Source organism: Thunnus maccoyii, chromosome 19 (assembly GCF_910596095.1).
Source record: "Thunnus maccoyii chromosome 19, fThuMac1.1, whole genome shotgun sequence".
NCBI lineage: Eukaryota > Metazoa > Chordata > Actinopteri > Scombriformes > Scombridae > Thunnus > Thunnus maccoyii.
This window is the reverse complement of record NC_056551.1, coordinates 16,744,065-16,763,432: the sequence shown is the minus strand read 5'-3', so window position 1 is coordinate 16,763,432 and position 19,368 is coordinate 16,744,065. Positions and strand designations below refer to the sequence as shown.

At 37.5% G+C, this 19,368-nt stretch overlaps 1 protein-coding gene across 1 annotated transcript in view; it reads left to right on the top strand.

Annotated features, from left to right (window-relative positions):
* Positions 1 to 19,368, top strand: part of LOC121885546 (astrotactin-2-like) — a 287,798-nt gene that overhangs the window by 156,621 nt on the left and 111,809 nt on the right. The window contains exons 8-10 of the mRNA XM_042395105.1: positions 2,622 to 2,706; positions 3,684 to 3,758; positions 6,892 to 7,029. Coding sequence (XP_042251039.1) covers positions 2,622 to 2,706; positions 3,684 to 3,758; positions 6,892 to 7,029 — 298 coding nt within the window. The remainder of the gene's footprint in view (positions 1 to 2,621; positions 2,707 to 3,683; positions 3,759 to 6,891; positions 7,030 to 19,368) is intronic.

The window sequence follows — 19,368 nt, the reverse complement described above, 5'->3', positions numbered from 1 at the left end:
AGGGAAACACAAAGAGGGAATGTTATACTAAACTAAACTTGATTTGACTAACTCAGACTGCCAAAGCCTCATATTAGATTCAGATAAACTTTTGAATACATTTTAGGACTGTGGTTTGTCCCCCAACACTTACATTGAAAGTGTATTAGAGGGGATTTTTTTAATGACTAATAACTTTATTGATCCCCGCAGGTACATTGCTTAATTGCTCGATTGCTCAACACATAGTTAGGAAAGAGGAAGTAAACAAGTAAAAAGGTAAAAACTACTATAATATAAAATACAATAAAAACAATAATAAATACAGTAAGTAAATAGAAAAATGTACAAATGAAAATGCAAAAAGTAATGTGCGAGGTAGAATTGCAGTATGGACAAAAGTGCAAAAATTGAAACATGCAAAGTAGATTAACTGTAATTTAACAGTAAATTAGCTGCAATGTGCAAAGGTAAACTGAATGGAAAATGTAATGTGGGTCAACAGTAATTTAACAGCAGTTTAACAGCAGAGTACTGATGGAGATGTCCAAAAGTCAGTGATTTACAGTAATTTAAATGTAAGTTAGCAGTAGTGGCAGTAGATTGTGTTGAAAAAAGTTTAAAGAATTGTTCAACTTAAGCAGAAAGGGGAGGAATTGTATATCTGGGTGGCTACAGGAAGGAATGACCTCTTGTTGGGTTCAGTTGAGTCCTTAGTTATTCTAAATCTCTGGCTGAACATACTCCTCTGGCTAACCACAACACTGTGTAGAGGGTGGGAGACATGGTCCATGATGGAGAGGAGTTTTGACAACATCCTCCTCTCCACAACTACATGCAGAGGGTCCAGCTCCACACTCAGGACTGAGCTGGCCTTCTGAATCAGTTTGTTGAGTCTTGGCCACCCTCAGGCTGCTGCCCCAGCAGACCACAGCGTAGAAAATGGTGCTGGCCATCACAGACTCATAAAACATCCACAGCATGGTGCCACAGATGTTCAAGGAATAGAGCCTCCGCAGGAAAAAGAGCCGACTCTGGCCCTTCCTATTGAGAGTATGAACAGGAGGAATGATTTCAGCAAGAAAACCAGTGTTGATATGGGAAGCTGACAGTTGTTTTATGACTTTTTGTGTCTTGTGAACCTATCCATGAGTTGTTGCTATTCATTTGTATTTGTCTGAAACTCTTAGAAAATACACTGTTAGGAACTAAAAATAACAAAAACAAAAGTTCTTTGATTAAATGATGAAAATAAATTATTGTCTTGGATGCAACAATTATCCAGTAATCTCCAAATTTTAAAGTGGAGCTATTTCAAGAGTGCTGACTATTCAATTAGTAAGGCTACATGAAACAGCCACAAAGAAAATAAAAACATGTTTGTGGCTTTTCTTTGACTGCATCCTGGTGGTGCATTACTCCACGAGTGATTCTTGAGCCTATAAATTCAACCAGTAAATTATTAAACACTAGGTGATAAAATGTGAATAGTGTTGCCTGGGTGGCCATTACACTATTTTCCAGTGTTATACCCCCATATAGGTCAACAGACAGCAGTCAGTACCATTTATTTTGGGAAGAGTACCAATACAAAGGCTGCTAAATCTATCAATGACCTTTTCACAAATACATCCGTCCCTTAAGTCGCATTATATGTGCAGCACACTCTTTTATTTACCATACGTGACAGCATAATGCAATTCCGTCTTCATACGATTTATAGACTTGACCCATAATAAACCAACAAAATATTAATTGGTTTATTTAATGTTATCTGAGTAGCAGCAATCTAACAGTACAGGAGATCACAAACATTATTTGTATAGCTACAGTAAGGATAAAGGGTTTATTTTCCCCCATTATTTGTAATTCTAATAAATGGGCATTACTGTTGAAACTGTGGAGTGCAAGAGATGTAACTAGACTGTTTATATCTTATTTGAGGTTCATCGGGTGTTTGGATAGTTATCCAGAAAACCACAGATATTTTATGTATCGCTGTCAACTGACAAGATTGTTACATTTAAGAAAGCAGTAGATGGTTTTAAACTTAATGACTAGCCATTGAGGCAGGAGTTGGCAAAAACCCAAGACCCAAGCTGCAAGATAGGCACTATTTTCTCAGTTCAGTGTTGACTGATGGTGACGTCTGTTGTTAAGTCATTACACTTAACAAAACGTGCTGTCATATTGTTAAAAAAAAAGTGATTTAGCAGGTCAACTTAGTAATGTAGCTTACTGTATGCCCATAGTGTTCTAGCAGAAAAATCTATATTGCAAACATGAAACCCTATCTTGATAGCTGACATGATGTGCAAAATGTTCATGGTAACTCTGTGTTGGATAAAATCAAAGTGGCTCATTTGGCTGAACAAAAATAATCCAAGAAAAGTATTGCTACGAAGTTTAGGTAAAATATTTAAGTGTGCCAGCTAATAATGCTTGTGTCAGTGTAAATGCATTTTTTTTATTTAGTTTTTTACTGGTGAGGAGTGGCTGGAAATGAAGTAGCATAGCAACTGATTATTCAATACATCTCTAATGAATGAGCTGTCCAGGGTCACTTACATGGTAATTTATTCAGCTACTGACAATAAATAAATATCTGCCACTGTGTCCCTTCTTGTTCTCTTGTGTCACAGGAGAATGCAGCTGCCATGAGGGTTATTCCCCTGATCCCGTCCATAAACACCTCTGTGTTCGCAGTGACTGGGGTCGCAACGAAGGGTAAGAAGTCCTGTCTGCTCTTTCCACTCATATCTACAAACTCACTGGTACTTAATTGACCTTACAGGGCGGTTTCACAGTCCCTACTCCCAACTGCATTAGCACACAATATTAACTTTACATTTAATAAAGGTGAATTGTTCACTGTGATGGATTAGCTGTCTGAGGCAAGTTTCAAGTCTCTTGAAGTTGATCTTGAGAGTATAAAAATGAATCCCTATGGGGTAGAAAATCTAAAAACTTACTGTATGCTTTCAGAAATGGTCACTTGTAATGTTATATCTATGCAATTTGTAGTTAATGAGTTAAAACATGCAAATGTACCTGTACGGTTCTTTAACTTGAGAAAGTAGAGTAAGAAGTAAGAAGGCAGGAGGGGAGGTAATGAAACAAAACAGCAGTGGGAGGCCAAATAGTGAACGACTGAGAGTGAAAGAGACAGATAGAGAACACAAAAAAGAGAGAAAGCAAATTGTGGAAATTGACATGATATGGAGAGAAAAGTCAAATGAGCCATTTACCTGACTCTGACCTTGTTTGACAGTTAGCTGGCTTGCCCAATCATTGGTTCATTAAAAAAGGGCCCACATTGTTATTCAACCCCACCTGTCATCCGCTGGATTCAGTCCAGTCACAGATCAAATTCCCATTCACTGTTTTTTAGGAGTGGTGTCTGACAAAAGGAGCTCTTATCCATATGAAAATAGATCTCATTGATGTTAGTAATGACTCTGTGTTTCTTTTATGTTTAGTATATACTATTATATAGACCATGTGGAGTATTTAAAATGCACAACTGCAACATCATTATGGTTATATGCATGAATAAAATCAAGATAATCCTGTCTCCTACAGATTACATAAATAAAATTTAATGTAATTGTAATTATGACAGTTGTAAATCATTGTTTTCATATTTTCATGTTCTATATTTCTCTCTTTGTTCTGGTGTTCCCTCTTCTGTATCCTCTGCTAAGTCCTTGGCCATATGCTAACTTGGAGAAAGGCTATGACCTAGTTACGGGAGAGCAGGCCCCAGAGAGGATCTTCAGGTGAGTCCTTCACTTCTGGTACATCTCCTGAGTTCATGACTTCTGCTGGCCATCTGTGACTCTGTGGACACACAATGGGATGATGGTGCTGTTCTCGGCATGTGTATGTGTGTGTGCATGTGTGTGATGGAGCATACAGATGAGCGGCTTGCAGTTTCACATAAACACACTTGGATGGACACACACGTACAACTCTTGCAGGGATGAAGTTTTACCCATGGGCTCTTGCGTGGAGAAATAGCCCAAGGGGCAGCCCTGGAAGGACTCCTTTCAAATGCTTTTACTGCCATTTTTGTTACACTTCTCAATCTTGATGGGATCATTGTGTCAGACATTTTTCAAGAAGTGCAAGGCTCAAAGGACCCATTCAGTTTCTCCCAGCTGTGCTTTATAAAAGGTTTCATTGTCCTATTTTTATGTTATTTTAAATGTGTATTTTATGTTGCTGGAGTTTTTCTTCTTGTCCCTTATTGTCCCCTGTGCTAGATCAAATCGACCTAGTGCATTATACATACTTTCAGACAAAGTTTTTTTGTTTGTTTTTTAAACAAACCAAATACTCATGAGGGTATACCTTTACAAAACATATCACCTAGTTTCTTAGCCACTTATTACCTAGCTGAAGATCCCCTCCAGACTCAGCTTTGAATAATAATTTGTGTCTGATATGATATGTATATTTTATATATCTACTACTTCTCTGTCATTGTCTTGTCTTTTCTCTGTAATTGAAAAATTCAGAATCTATGAATATGCAAATATTTCTCATTTCAAAAATTGAACTGTTGGACACAAGATGTCTCCTACTTCACTGAAAAGTTAATTCTCAGTGTATGTGCCCTGACGTCTTTAAGTTTCCACATCACACTTGTGTAAGTTGCATACCGGACCACAGTTGGCTCCAAACTAGTTGTGATGTCACAAATCATGCTTGTAAGTACACGCCTTAAATTCCGATTTAAGGTGAACACAGAGAAACTTTCCCTATTCAGGAGATGAAGGTGAAAATAGCCTTCTAGTGTCAAACTCTGCACATACATCATTCTGCATAGTGAAGCTCCAGCATCACAGTCAAGTCATTTAAGCAAAACACATTTTTTAGTGGACTTTTGTACTATTGTTATGTGCCATAATATGGATTCGACCTACAGTATGTGGAATTGAGGCCATGGGCCATTTAGGACTGTGGGCCATGCTTATTAATTAATAAATTCACAAGGCTTTTCATGAAAATTTTGTAAAAAAAAAAAAAAAAGAAGAAGAGGCAAAAGAAGCACTTTGACTGTATGTATAGTACAGTGTATTTAATAATTTAAATTTGGTTTCATTTTTTAAATAAACAATGATGATGATGACGATGATGATGATAAATAATAAGTATTTTAAGCCACATATACTGGATATGTAGTGCAAATGGCAGTTTTCTCAAAGCCAGCAACTGCAAAAAAAAAAAAGAAAGAAAAAAATTCATTCAGTTTTATTTAGCTGTGTAAATAAAGTGAGCTAAAAGATAGGCTGTAGTTTTGTGAAATCTGTTTGGATTTTATGCTCACAGCCGATCCAGTATGTAGGCAGGAAGAGTTCTTTGTCACAGTAATCTTGCCTCTCTTCTTACTGACCCTGCAGAGTTAGCTCCTCAGTGTGGGTCCACTCTAACAAACAAGGGACAAAATCCACAATCTTTGTTCTTCACATAAATACATTCAGGTTTTCTTTGCCTGTTAAAAACCACTATGTTGGAGATTGGACTTGGACGGTGCTGGCATCCACACACACAAAAGCAGAAACCAAATCCGCTGCTTGGTACTGTAGAAGCACTGTGTCGAGTTTGTGAAAGAGGAAATACGAAAGGACAACTTCATACACATACACACTTACAGAGCATGGATACATTCAGCCACATAAACACTGACACTGATAGCAGCCAAAATGAGTAAAGATGCAGCAGCCAAGTGGAAACCCTCACCGGTTTCCCTTTGGAAGGTTTCAATATCTGTGGTGTAAAGGGGAGGATAGGAGAAAAGACTGCATTGCTCCTCAGCTGGACAGTGTTAGAGTCAGTCATATGATGGTGAAAAGAGCAGCTTAATCGGAACAGGGATTTGGTTTCACAGATAGGGAGCTTAGCAGGAAACCAGCTCTGCTTTTTCTTGATGCTAGGAACAGTGAGAAAAAAGCATAAAAGGATGAAAACAAATTTGGTTTGAATTGTCAGATAGTGAGGGTAGGTCAGAATTATTCAGATTCTCTGATTCTAGCCAATATACTGATTCTATCAGCATTTTGTAAATACCAAAGGTTTTTAATGTTGAGGTTTGGCAGTCCAGAAACCAGGGTGTGCAATCAATGTGTGTAATCATACAAAGGGATGCTTGACAGATTAGCAATATTTAACAGTGTAAAAAAAAGTCTTTTGTGACTTTAATGTGTCAAATGAGAGAGTTTGATTAATTACATTGCCAAGATTTTTGACAAGCAGATTCAAGCTTAGTTTCTAGGTTTAAAAGAACTTTGTTTTTTTGTGGCCCACCTGCTCAGATCTACTAAAAACACGCAATGCCAAGCACAGGTGTGTTCTATGCTATTTGTGAGGCCTTACCAGGTGCCTTTATTCCCAAGTGGCAAGTCTAAACCTCCTGCAGGGTGTCCTCCTGAGGATATTAATCTTCACTCAGGAGAAACATTTCTGGCAAAAACAAATTATTTTACACCATCTTGAACAATAGGCATTAGCATACATGACACACACACAAAGCACTGGGGTGCAGCACACATTGCTTTTAAAGGGAAGGAAAATAGGTTTTAAAAAAGTAATAAAAAAGCCATGCCACCACAGCTACTTCTAATTTCTCCAAATCCAATTCTGTTTCCAACTGTGTTTGCTGCTGCCACACAAGATTGACATCATACACTGGCAATTATTTAGTAGTACACTCTATATACATTTATACAGTATGCCAGCAGTAAAAAATAAATCTTGCTGTCTTTCTGTCAGGGCCTCACTACCCATTTTCTGACTCTTTAAAGCCATATTAATGCATATTGTACTATATGTGCTTGTGTGTCATAACAAAATGTGATAATGTGACAGTAGTTTGACTGACGTTTATGTCTTGTGGTTGTGCCAATACAGATCATTCTACAGTCTGGGCCAAGGGTTGTGGCTGCCAGTCAGCAAGAGCTTTGTGGTGCCACCAGTGGAACTGTCAATCAATCCCATTGCCAGCTGTAAGACAGACGTGCTGGTTACAGAAGATCCAGGGGAGGTCAGGTCAGTCTGACTCAGCTCAGAGTGCCATACTTCTGTTGAAAGTGGAACTTTGTGAAACAGTCTCTTAGCTGTCTGGTCCATATAAGCATATAGTCTCATACATACATACATACATAGGCTCATGGCTGCCTTCTTACCATCGTTTATGTCAGTATAATTGGCTTTAGTCACTATGCGTCTTTAGTTTATTATAATTGGCTTTAGTCATCATGCTACATAATGCTCCTTGACCCCTCTTGTAAGCAACTATAATTTGCTTTATTTGACATAAAAGTACAACTAAGCATTAAAAATGATCTTATTGTATGTACATTAAAAAAAGTTTAAGCTTATTACTCAAAAAGAATCACAAACAGAAAATATAAAAGTACTTTAAAAAAACTAAACCAAAGTTAAACAGTTCAAATTAAATAATAAAAAATAGCCATCAAGCATTTAATCAGGTCATTAAATCCTCAGAAGGTCTCAGGTTTAATGGACTAAAGTGACTAAGAGCAAAGCAGCATTACAAACACTTAACCTTGGGCTATGCACACAGGGATTTGAAAAACAAATTCAAGCAGGAAAGTAGTCAACAAGGTTATGGATTTGGCAATCCCACAGTGCAAAACAAAATATTGGCAACATAAAGCCTATGTTTTTTTTTCATCCAACCAGCCAATGGGCGCTGGCATGCATCAATGCAGCTGAACATCACAAAACATGTCAGAGCATTAGTTACACATTAAAACAATCACAGATCTTTGGAATTCAACTGACATCAGCCTGGGCATTGATATTTAATTTGTAAACCAAATTGTCTGCCTTTGTGGCATAAAATGTAGCACTTGTCACATTATCTAAAGGAAAGAATAACAATGCGATACATGAGTCTAATGCATGCCAATGAATCACTATATCACCAATAGCACATTTCTTTACACTGAAGTACCCTAAAGATGACAAATGCTTATATACAGACTATATTAATAAAAAATGCAGAAAGTGTGCCACACAAAAGTATATGATAAATTCAGCACACAAACTAATTTTTGTCTGTTTTTTAGTTTAGTGCTGTAAACAAAGATGTGTTTACCCAAAAATGATTGATATGCCAGAAAAGATACATATACATATACATATAATGTTACTTTTTGTTTTCTGCACCAAACAGCATTTTCCACTCAAAGCCACCACTAAAAATACTGTATTTCTTATCCCTTCCCATGCCATGGTAATATTTACATTGTAAGTGGGATTTTTAATGTCTATTTCAAATTTTAAATGGACATCCCATTTTCAGAATTCAGTGTTATGTTGCTGTTAGACCTGTCAGAGGTCCAGAGTCCCTGTTGTAGTATATCTTATCTAACACTTGTTTGCCCTTTTTGTGTGGTACACAGAAAAGTGCTATATAAATATTATTGTTATTATTATTATTATTATTATTATTATTATTATTATTATTATTATTATTATTATTATTTTTTGTTAGTTTGTTTTATATCATATAACTTTACATAGCTTTAGTATGAACATGCAGGTTTTCATTTCTCTGTCCATTCATTCCTTTCACTTCTCTGTTCTCTTCATCCTTCCTTCCTTTTTCATTGCAATCTCTCAGAACAATAGCTTGCTATTCACATTAGCAATAACCCTCTCACATCAGTAGGTGTGTTTCCATCCTCCGTTTTTATGCACATTTCCAATTTGCATATAAAAGAAGATGGAAATGCATGGAAATACATGGAAAAGTTGTTTTATCAATAAAAAGTAAACGCGACAAAACAATGGAAACAGAATCCGCGAATAAATCATGATGTACATGAAACATATGACTCACTCATCACTGAAGCTTGCATTGAAGAGGTGAAAAATAATGGTAGATGAAAACATAACATCTGTGTTGAGTGATGAGGGGACTGTAACATTCCTTAAATTGATATATGAAACAAACATAAATGCCATATTTTCATTATGTTTCTTTACATTGTTTTTCACCATTTGAGGTAACACATTATCCTGTACTTCAGTATGACGTCTATATATTGAAACTAGGAAAGAGTGCCACTTCACTGAAAATCTATTTGAATGTATAAAAACACATTTGTGCAGCAAATGCTCACCCAACCTGACTGGTAGATTCATCAGACTCTTCTATGCTCTCAACACTCTTAGGTGTTTTTCATACCAAATATTCAATAAGCTAAGCAATCATAATCAAATTCAGCAATCACAGAATACTTAAGTTTTATGCCGAATGTGCATCATATAAAGTGTTGCAGCAATTTTTATCCATTACTGCAAAAATTCAAACTCTACATTGGGTTTCTAAAATTGCCTCAGGCGCACAGAATTCCCAAGACAGCTGTAGACATCTGCTTATTCTGACGTAAATGGGATTACAGTAGGCTGCTCTATTAATTAGCCAAGGTATGTCATTTACTTTGAAAATGGGTTGTGATCAGTGATGGTGAGCTAAACAATTAGGACACATTTTAGAGCAACAAAACTTTAGAGCCATGTATCTGCCACATGTTGATCTGATCAAATTTTGAAAATTAAGATTGAAATCATGAAGGATTACAGTCTCTACATTTAGCTAGGAGCAGAAGCAATTATGTCAAAGCAATTATTTCTTTTGTGCATATTCTTTCTCTCAAATGTCACTTAAGTGCCACCGTTGTGCCACTGCATGATGAATAGACCTTGCTGGGTTACATCACAACTGCAGGTGCAAATTGAGCACTTCAGCGGAGAGCAAGAACTTAGCTTTTGTTTAGTTTGCAGCAGAGGAACTCAATTTAGGTTACAGCAAGGTAAAGCTATTCGTCAGTGGAAGGATGTGCCTTCATGGAAGTTGTCACTTTATGAAATTAAACCGTCTTTTTAAAGCTGCATCACTGTAGGAGCTCCATTTAGAGACAACCATTTATTTCCTAGAGTATTGTTCATTTCAAGTAAGGCATTTTATGGCACCATGCATGTACGCATGTATTTTTGCTCATTGTAATAAATAGAAAAAAGCCATATATTCATTGTAGACTTGTCTGTCGATGTGAGTTGAACTGCTGAAGGATTAATCAGTCTTAAACAGCATCACACCAGGTAATAAAAAATAACTTTGAAAACATGACAGATTAAAAGCCCACTTCAGGTGGAATACTAAGTTAATGTTCTGTATTTGGTTAATGATTAGTTCCTGTAACATAGGAGGATCTGTCAGATTGTCATGAATAATGCAGACAACTCATTATCCAAAGCATTTTTGTGGAACACGGTCCCATGGGAGCTTATGGAGTTTCTGGCTGATGCTCTTTCCCAAAGTGTTTATACAGGCATTGATGTAGTCAGTCAGTCATGATAGAAATGTTGATGTGGGATGTGGTGAAATGCACTGTACCTCTGGCTTGTAAAAGGATGCATCCCCATTTCACTTGCCCCTCGGCTCTCTTGCAAAATCCAATGAAATATATTCTACTGTCTATGAAAAACAGTGAGTGAGTGAGTGAGTGAGTGAGTGTCAAGGTAAGTGTCAGCTTAACCAAGCTCATCTTTTAACTGAAGATATCCTGTCCCTTGATGTCAACATTCACTGGTCTCACTGATTATGCTAGAATGAACCTGTGAAATAAGCTTGTTTTAAAATAACACACTCAAATACATACAAAAAACACATTTTCCACCTTCCTGTAGTTGTGTATGGCCATGCTGATAAGTTCAGTTATATTTGCCCATGTTTTGAGGTTTTCACCACTGAGATTTGTGCCTCTACCTCAGTGGAGTTGGATTGATTTTATGTTTATTATTATTTTTTTGTCTTTATAGCACTGAAAAAATACTTTTGGTTAGTCCAGGGATAGATCCACAGACTTTGCTTTTAGAGATTTTCAGTGAGAACTATTTTCTACTGGAATTTTTTTTTCCTGTATTCATTGAATTATGTCAAAAATTCATTCAAATTAGTTTCTTAGGGTTGCGAAAATTGGGACAGAAGGAGCAGTGTTGCCTCAGATAAGCAGTCAAGGCAACCAAGACCACAGGTAATCATGTTTTTTTTTTTTGTTTGTTTGTTTTTTCAGGTTAATCTTTCATTCCTTGAAAGAAAACAAATCATAGTTTAGGATACAGCATAGGATACAGCCTGTTGTGGGAAGGTTTGGCGTATCCATCCTGATTTCCTTAACCAACACATGCAAATTTTAGAGCCCTGCTCCACAGGGATGAGCGTGCAGAGTTTATTAGAAGGTAAGGCCTGTGTGAAATAAAGTGCTTTGCTAAATACACTCTGACTATACCTGCGTAGTCCCTGACATTTGAAACCAGACTCTGAGGAGGAACATTCAGTGAATGTCCATACTGTCCTGTAAGGTGTGTTTAAATACAGAGATATAAAAAGGATAAACTGAGTCATGATAATAAAAGCAGAGCATCTGATTTTGTGGTGTTCAGCTTTTAGCTCTGGTTTATTATTGCTTGTATGAAAGGGATTATTTAAGAATTGAGACATCTAATACATTCTATACATAACGCATGAGATCATGCTTCATTTATGAATCAGTGAATTGATAGTCATAAATGATTTGTCTCTGTGCATTTCCTTGAGTGGTGAATGCAAAATCATAAACTCACACAGATTACCTGATATTGGTGAATGCACCAACAGCCTAGCCTCCAGGAAAGGGACTGTAGAGACAGTACTTTTTGTTCAAAGTAAACATTCACACACTTTATAAGGTTTCATTTAACAGCCGAAACCTGCTACAGACTCATATCATGATGTCATATTGTTTTGCTGTGTTTAATGTTTGGTATGGATCAATAACTGTGTCAGCGTTGGTATTCAGGCTGAGCCTTTTTTGTTGTATCGGTGATGCAGAGAAACAAGGAGCCACTGTATATGCTGCCTCCAAGCCATTATTATAATTCATAAGATCATAGCTTACCTTGCACTGTGCTATACAAAAAACGTGTTTGTGGTTGTTTTTACAACTGTAAAGTAGAGAGGGAGCTGAGCTTTGTTTAAATCTGTGTATGTTCAGTCTTTTCTCCAACAGTTATTCAATGAATCGTCATATGAATGAGTTCTCTGACTCCCACTAGCTATGATTAAAATTTAATCATATCTAATATTAGCCTTGTATTTCTGCTGCTTATTGTTGAACTAAAGCCAATGTGTCAACAAACACCTCATGAATATCACACTAATGATTTAGGCACTCTAAACTGTGCTATAACACTAGCATTTTGTCAAAAAGGAACTGTTAATAACCCAGGGTAGACAGTGACACCTCACACTGGTGATTAATGACCTCACTTACCATGATCAAGTGAACCATCAAAATGTGCCATTGCCAATAATTCAATGCAACTGCAAGAAGTTGACATCAGAAACAAATTAAGTACATAAATCTACCTCCCCTTACTCTAAGCCTCCATTGAAACATGTTTTACAACTCTACATTCAAAGCAAAAATCTGTGTATCAATCTTTATTTTATCACTTAGTTTTACCTGTTTTTTTCACCTACAAGATTTTTCCTCAGTGATTGCAGCGAGTTTAAAGAAAATGCACTCTATTCAATGACGAAAGTGCTTGATTAGAGTCAGCATATTTGTGGAGAGCTGGAACAAGAGCATTAATCAAGTGCAGGGGCAGACCAATAACGGGCTCTGTAATCATGCTGGGGCAGCGCTCTAACTTTGGGCAGTGTCGCCTGGTCATTCATCATCTGGAAAAGCAAAAGGCAGAGAGGGAGATTAATAACAAGTACATTAGTCAGTGTTTAGATGCAACCAATGTGCTTCTGGGTCACACAACAGAGTCAGAGTGCCAAAAGAGATGATCTTGATTAGCTAATGATTTGAAAAAGAAACACTATCAGGATTTAACTCTGTTGAATTTGGTAACAAATAATTTACAAATACTAACAGAAGAAAATATAGTAATCTATTGTTGTGGAGTGATGTGTGGTATGGGTTCTTTTTCTCTTGGCTCCTGTTAATTAGACCATGAGATTGCTTAATATTTTTTGTGCACTATGTCATGATTTAATATACAACACAACATTTTAAGAAACTTTTCAACATCCTTACTGAGAGTTTTCCCCAGCATTTGTTTTCCCAGTTTTCCTCCCTCTGGGCTGTCTTGCAACAGGCATCTTGGAATTGATTGTTTTTTCATCTTCGACTCACTATTCCCTCTATCCAGAAGGAGAGCCAGTTAGCATGCACCTCACAGTTGAGGCAACCCATTATTTTTATCTGTCTCACCCTCCCCACCCTCTGTTTTCCTCTGAATTAAGGAGTCATTTGTCAATGCTTTGAGTGCCTGGCAGAAAGAACTGATGCACAGAATGCCATGTGTTGCCTGTCTAATTTCGAAAAATTGAGTTGCCAAATAAAAAGGAGAAGAATAAGACATGGGCAACAGAGACAGAGAATGAATGCTTTTTCATTTTTTTTCTGTAGACTTTGGTACAATAGTGGTACAATATTCCTTTGTGACTGTGCTAAGCAGGGGCTCGACCCAAAAAAACATAAGGAGGTTTTGGGGTCACTGTCCAAAAATAAAAAATAAGTACATTATATTCATATAATCAACAATTAAGCAGACTAGACACTAGATAACTGTATCACATTTGCAACCTTGCCTCTTGCCCTAGTGTGGAAGGAAAATGGACAATAAAACCCTTCAACAGTGGACCCACAAGGGTGCTTACTTGTCATTCTCCACTACCCCTAACCAGAAACACGATAGCTGCATAATGGAGCAAATGTTATACAAATTTAAGTTCCATCCTGCTTCTTCGCATTATTTTGGTCATGCACATAAAAACTCACTACACATTCCTGACACTGCCTTTTTATGGTGGTTTTAAAATCACATAATGTGCAGTAAAGTCAAAGGAACCATAACTTTGTCCCACGCTAAATTATTTGGCTTGTCTTTTGTGCACATATACAGGTAAGTATATATGCATCAATCAATAAAAAAGAATACACCATATATTTTATAGAATATGATGATTATTTTAGGGATGCTGTACATTTTCAATTAAATTTTACATATGCTGTATACAGTAACTCCACAGTTCAACAATCATAGCTTGTTTAAAAATCCATGGTGACCGATGCTCCCTGCTGATGGCTCATGGATAATGGTGAATGTATCCCACAGTTCACCCGTTTATGAATACCCTGCCCGTTAACACAGAGTGACTTCATGCGAGGTGACTGTCTGAGAGGTATTTGGTTCAGTGGATGAGGATTAGTTTGAGAATGGGCAAGTCTTTAGAGACCTATATAAAAAACAGGTGCTGTTGAGGTTATGCTCACAAATACTAAATCTTTTGATATCAGTTTTTACTACAAGATTAAGTCAAGAAAACATACACTGAGAAATCAACCTAAGTAGGTAATGGGCCCAGTCAACAAAAATGTCTTACCACTCAGCACTTCACAGCACTCTTGATCCTTAATACCATTTAAACTTGGCCTCCTAAAATAAAGCATGATATAGAAATTGTAAAATTGATTTGGTGCTCATAATATAAAGCTGGTCCCATTTTTGACATGCTCTGTCAACATTCAAAATATACAGTGCATAAAGTTTTTTAGCTGTGCGAATCTTCCGTTATCTGGGATGCGCTGTACAACAACTTACCAGCCATTATTTCCAACGACCAAAAACAAGCGCATATGCGCAAACAACAGTAATAGTTTTTCTCTCTGCATTATGCAGCCACATGATGGTGACCCTCTCATCCACCGGGAGAAAGTCCAACTGTGCAGCAGCCAGCCGGTGATTTGTCAGTAGTCCCACAATCGTCTGGCACGTCTCACCATGGATAATCAATGAGTAGGAGAGAGTCCACCATCTATCAAGGAGTTTGGTTCCGTGGCCAAAGCTGTGCATAGAGGTGAGCCCAACTGCATTTTGTTGGTACCTCTCAACTTCACGCACCAACTCAGGCATCTTCTCCCAAAAGAAATGACATGCCATGTTGTAAGGGCCAGTGTCCTTTGCAGAGGTCCACAATTACTGAATCTGTTCCATCCCTAGCCTTTGCCAGGGATGTATTGCACTGATCTCCACTGTTTGACTAGCAGGGTCCTTGGCTCTGGAACACTGGAGCAGCTTGTTAGCCCCAAGGAGATAATCAAGTGGTCACTGTAATTTGCCTCTCTTGTGTCCATGTGTTTAAGGATTTAGACAAAGGCATTGTCCCCTCAGATATTGTGTGGGATGTGCTTTGGTAGTATCAGGGGTCAGAGTCCCTGGTGTGAGCCATGCAGCTCCTATACATTTGGGAAATGTATTTCCCTTTTTGACATTAAGTCAAGCACGATGAATGTGGCTCACTCTCACAAGAGTGCACCCTGCCCCCTCTTGTTTTTGATATTCATCAAGGTACAGCTGAGGTCTTGAGACTGTCCAGTTCAGTGATGATAGGGCAGCATTTCCACTTTATTTGGATGATGTGGGCTTTCTGGTTTCAGTAGTCTATGATCTCTGATGTACAGTACATCAGAAAGTTGTGACACGTTAACACCCCCAATTTGAAGGCCCATTGGTCATGCGCCTGTACAATCCAGGAGATGTCTTTGGGTCTTATTACAAGTGTAGCATCAGACCATGATTGGTTGAGTGGAGACATGAGGCAAAGATCTTGATTTTCCATTCAGTCTTTTTCCTGACCATACCTGAGCATTGGTTTGTCACCAAAAGACTGAGATTAAGGCTTTTACAGTTGAGATGAGGTTCTTCCACAAGATGGTCGGCCTCACTCTGCATGATAACATTAGAATATCAAAAATCAAAGAAGCCTGTGGTATTGGGCTCTTACTCCTACACCTTGAGATGGACTAGTTGAGGTGGTTCAGGCACCTACAGTATAATGCCTCCTTCAGTCTTCCTCTTGTGGAGGTGTACTACAGTGGAAGACCAGTCCTTGAAGTAGACCAATGACTTTATGTGTCAGGTTACCTGGGAACACCTAGTGATATCTCCGGGTAGAGCTAGGCATAGTTGCAATAGAAAAGGATCCTATTGTCCAGAAAAGTAATTTTAGGCCAATCCAATTTGTTTTTGTAAAGTGAGGAAAGGGATGTGTAATTATTCTAGCTTCTGACTGCTTTGATTCTGAGGCTAAGGACTGATGGTTAATGTAATGGGTCCTTGTGGCAACAATATAAATCTACAACTCTACCACCTTTCAAAGTAAATATGTGGGAAACAAACAAATATGAGTTTCTTAGCTGTTATTCTCATTTTATGTATTTGGAGAGTTCAGCTCATACATCCTGTGGCTAACCTAGAAATGCTTATCCAAGAAGGCTGAATAAATATAATTAAATACATGGAGACATCCTTCATCTACTGTGGCTGTTTGATTGAAGGGTTAGTTCCCCACCCTGTTTACAAATATTGTTTATTTGGCCATAAGGAAGACATGTACAGTACCAGTCAAAAGTCTGGACACACCTTCCTATTCACTTGAATAAGAAAGTGTACCCAAACTTTTGACTGGTACTGTATCTTCCAAAATGCTTGGCTACAGCAGAGCTTTTTGTGTGGCCAGCAAAACAGTAATGTGTTATTTATTGCCAAAAGAGTGTGTTTGGAGGTATGCATTAGTGCATTAATCATGTGTACTGGGAGTGCACTGGGTGGTACTGGGTGACATCAATACTAATGCATAATGCATGTGCCATGACCACATCAACAATTTCTATTAGGGAACATAAAACTGTTTTAATCTACTGCAAGCAGAAAGTGACAATTTAATTATCTGTAAATGTTTTAATATCTTTAATCACATTCTCCAATCAAATAGTATTATTTAAACAAAGGGTTTGTAATCTAAAATTATGCAAATATTGTAGTTTGTTGATATTTCATCCTCTTGTGATCAACAGACTAAAACCATTTCAAAAAGCAATTCCTGTCATTCATAACCAGATTTGAATGGATGCACACACAAGATGGATCATATGCATAGTTAATTAGGTGGTCATTAATAACACAAAGCCCAAATGTTTGATGTCTCATAGCAGCTTTTGTTCCCCCTTGCAAATGACACTAACTGGGGACTCAAACTCCTGACTTCATCAAGCAAATGGAAGAATATCCACATTTTGGACTGATAGGTTACTTGTCTGGACAAGTTTTTTTTTTCTATTCAGTGTATGTAACAGTGAGGACAGTGACTGATTAGCCATCAGCACAGCACTGTGTCAGTGAAGATTTGTTTTTGCGAAGGGGACAGTCTTGATGTGCTGTCAGTGAGCCGTAATACTTCACCATTCACACAAGGAAGATGTGCCAATTATGGGCTGATGTGCCATAAATCTAACAAGAAAAAACAAATAAGCTAAAAACAGTGATGTGTTAAACAGTATTCCAAATGCTGATCACATGTAGGCAGACACTATGAAAAAACAAAACAAAACAACATTAAATGTTGTTATTAAAAAATGTTTGTTTGTTATTAAAAAATGTAGGTCCACATATACTGCTTATATCAAGATATGAATTTTGAGGGTATTAATGTCAATGCTGTGCACGGAGCAGTCTTACCTTTTTGATTAATTTTAATGCTTTGCCTTTCATCTTTGCCTAAAGCCAATGACAAGGTCACAATATACAGTTCGTTTCACTAAAATATTAAAAATATTTTGCAGTGTATACTGAGTCAACAAGAGTTCACTTTGCCATCTTAGCTTACTGGGGAAATGTTGCAAGACAAAAGGCTTGCAAAGTTAGATTAATGGTTTATATTCACTTTGATGAGAGGTTATTTAGGGACATTTTAATCTAATTAGCAGCAAATCAAGATGCATATTATTGGTTCAGCCACTGTTTTCGGTGTCTTGTTTGAAATGACATTGCCTCATAAGTACACACAGACAAGTACACACAGACAAAGACACACACAAACAGTGACAGTGACAACAGATAGTGAAAATCCTCCTTGCTCAGCACGGCATATCTGTCTTGCTATCATTCATGATCTTGTTGCTGTTTGTAGAGTCAAGTCACCCTCACAACACACTGTGGTCCCTGTGGTCCCATTGCAAGAGACGGTGCTTTTCTTTCTTTGCAAAGAAAAACAAAGGGGTTGCTTACCCCTTCGTCCTCTCTGACAGCGGGCATGCAGAGCTCAGTATATGGCTGAGCATGCTGAAGTGAACATAACAGCAGCCTTGGTCAAGCTGACATTTCCCAGAAGGAAGTACAAAGATCCAGCATTTGGAATTGATAGATCCCTCCTTTGTTTATATATTTTTTTTCCAGTAGTGGCTCTAACAGTGCCATAGTGACACACACTCACACACACAGATCAATGGATCTCTAAGACTTACTGTAATTCCAATCTTAACTGAAAACATATAATTATTCTAATTATTTGCTCAACTTTTTCGTGAACATTTTTTTTTATGAATTCATTGCTGATTTCTGTGTAAAACAACAATGCATTTAATTTGTATAATTAATTATATTATTATGCTGATCTATTAAAATACACGCCCTCTATGGAGTTCTGCAAATTAAAAATATCATTATAATGCTGTCCTGTATGTCAGACACAAAATTAAATGCATAAATTAAATAAGTAAAGAAAATTGAATAAATTAATTGTTTTACACTTGCACTTATATCATGGGCTTTGTATTTGAGTTTGTCTGTATGCATGCAGTTGTATGTGCTTTTCCCGTTTTTGTTTTTCCTTCAACATTGCCAGCATGGGTGGGCCTCGATGCCTTGGATTAGTTCTGAGAGTTCAAGGTTATCTTTACTTTTCCACCAGGGGAAATTTGTTTTGCAGCCAGGGTTCACATAAAGACAGAATACAAAAAGACAACAGCATCGGCACATCAACACAACAAAACATAGAGCTAGAGCAAGGAAATGGAAATTCATACTAAGTACAAATGTGCAAGAGTGCAAATGTGAAAGGGAAGTGCAAGGGATGCAGCCAGGGAGCTATTTTCCTTTAAGCATATTAATAGCACCGGGGATGAAGGAGGCATGGAATCTTTTAGTCCTCCAAACAGGTGCCCTGAAACGACATCCTGAGGGCAATAGCTTAACCTCCATCTGGAGTGGATGGTCCAGGCAGTCCAATATAGCATTAGCCCTCCTGAGGACCTGCCTGTTATAAATGCCCAAGAGCTTGGTCTGACTCCTCCCTCAAATCTTACTGGCCATTTTAACAAGACTTAAAAGTCCGTTCTCATTGGACAGATTTAGGTTTCCAAATCAATACAAATACAAAAAGGTACAAACAGAATTAAAAGGTTAAAACAAATGAAACTTCTGTAAAAGATTCTTTGCTGGACTTTTTTAGAGGTAGCA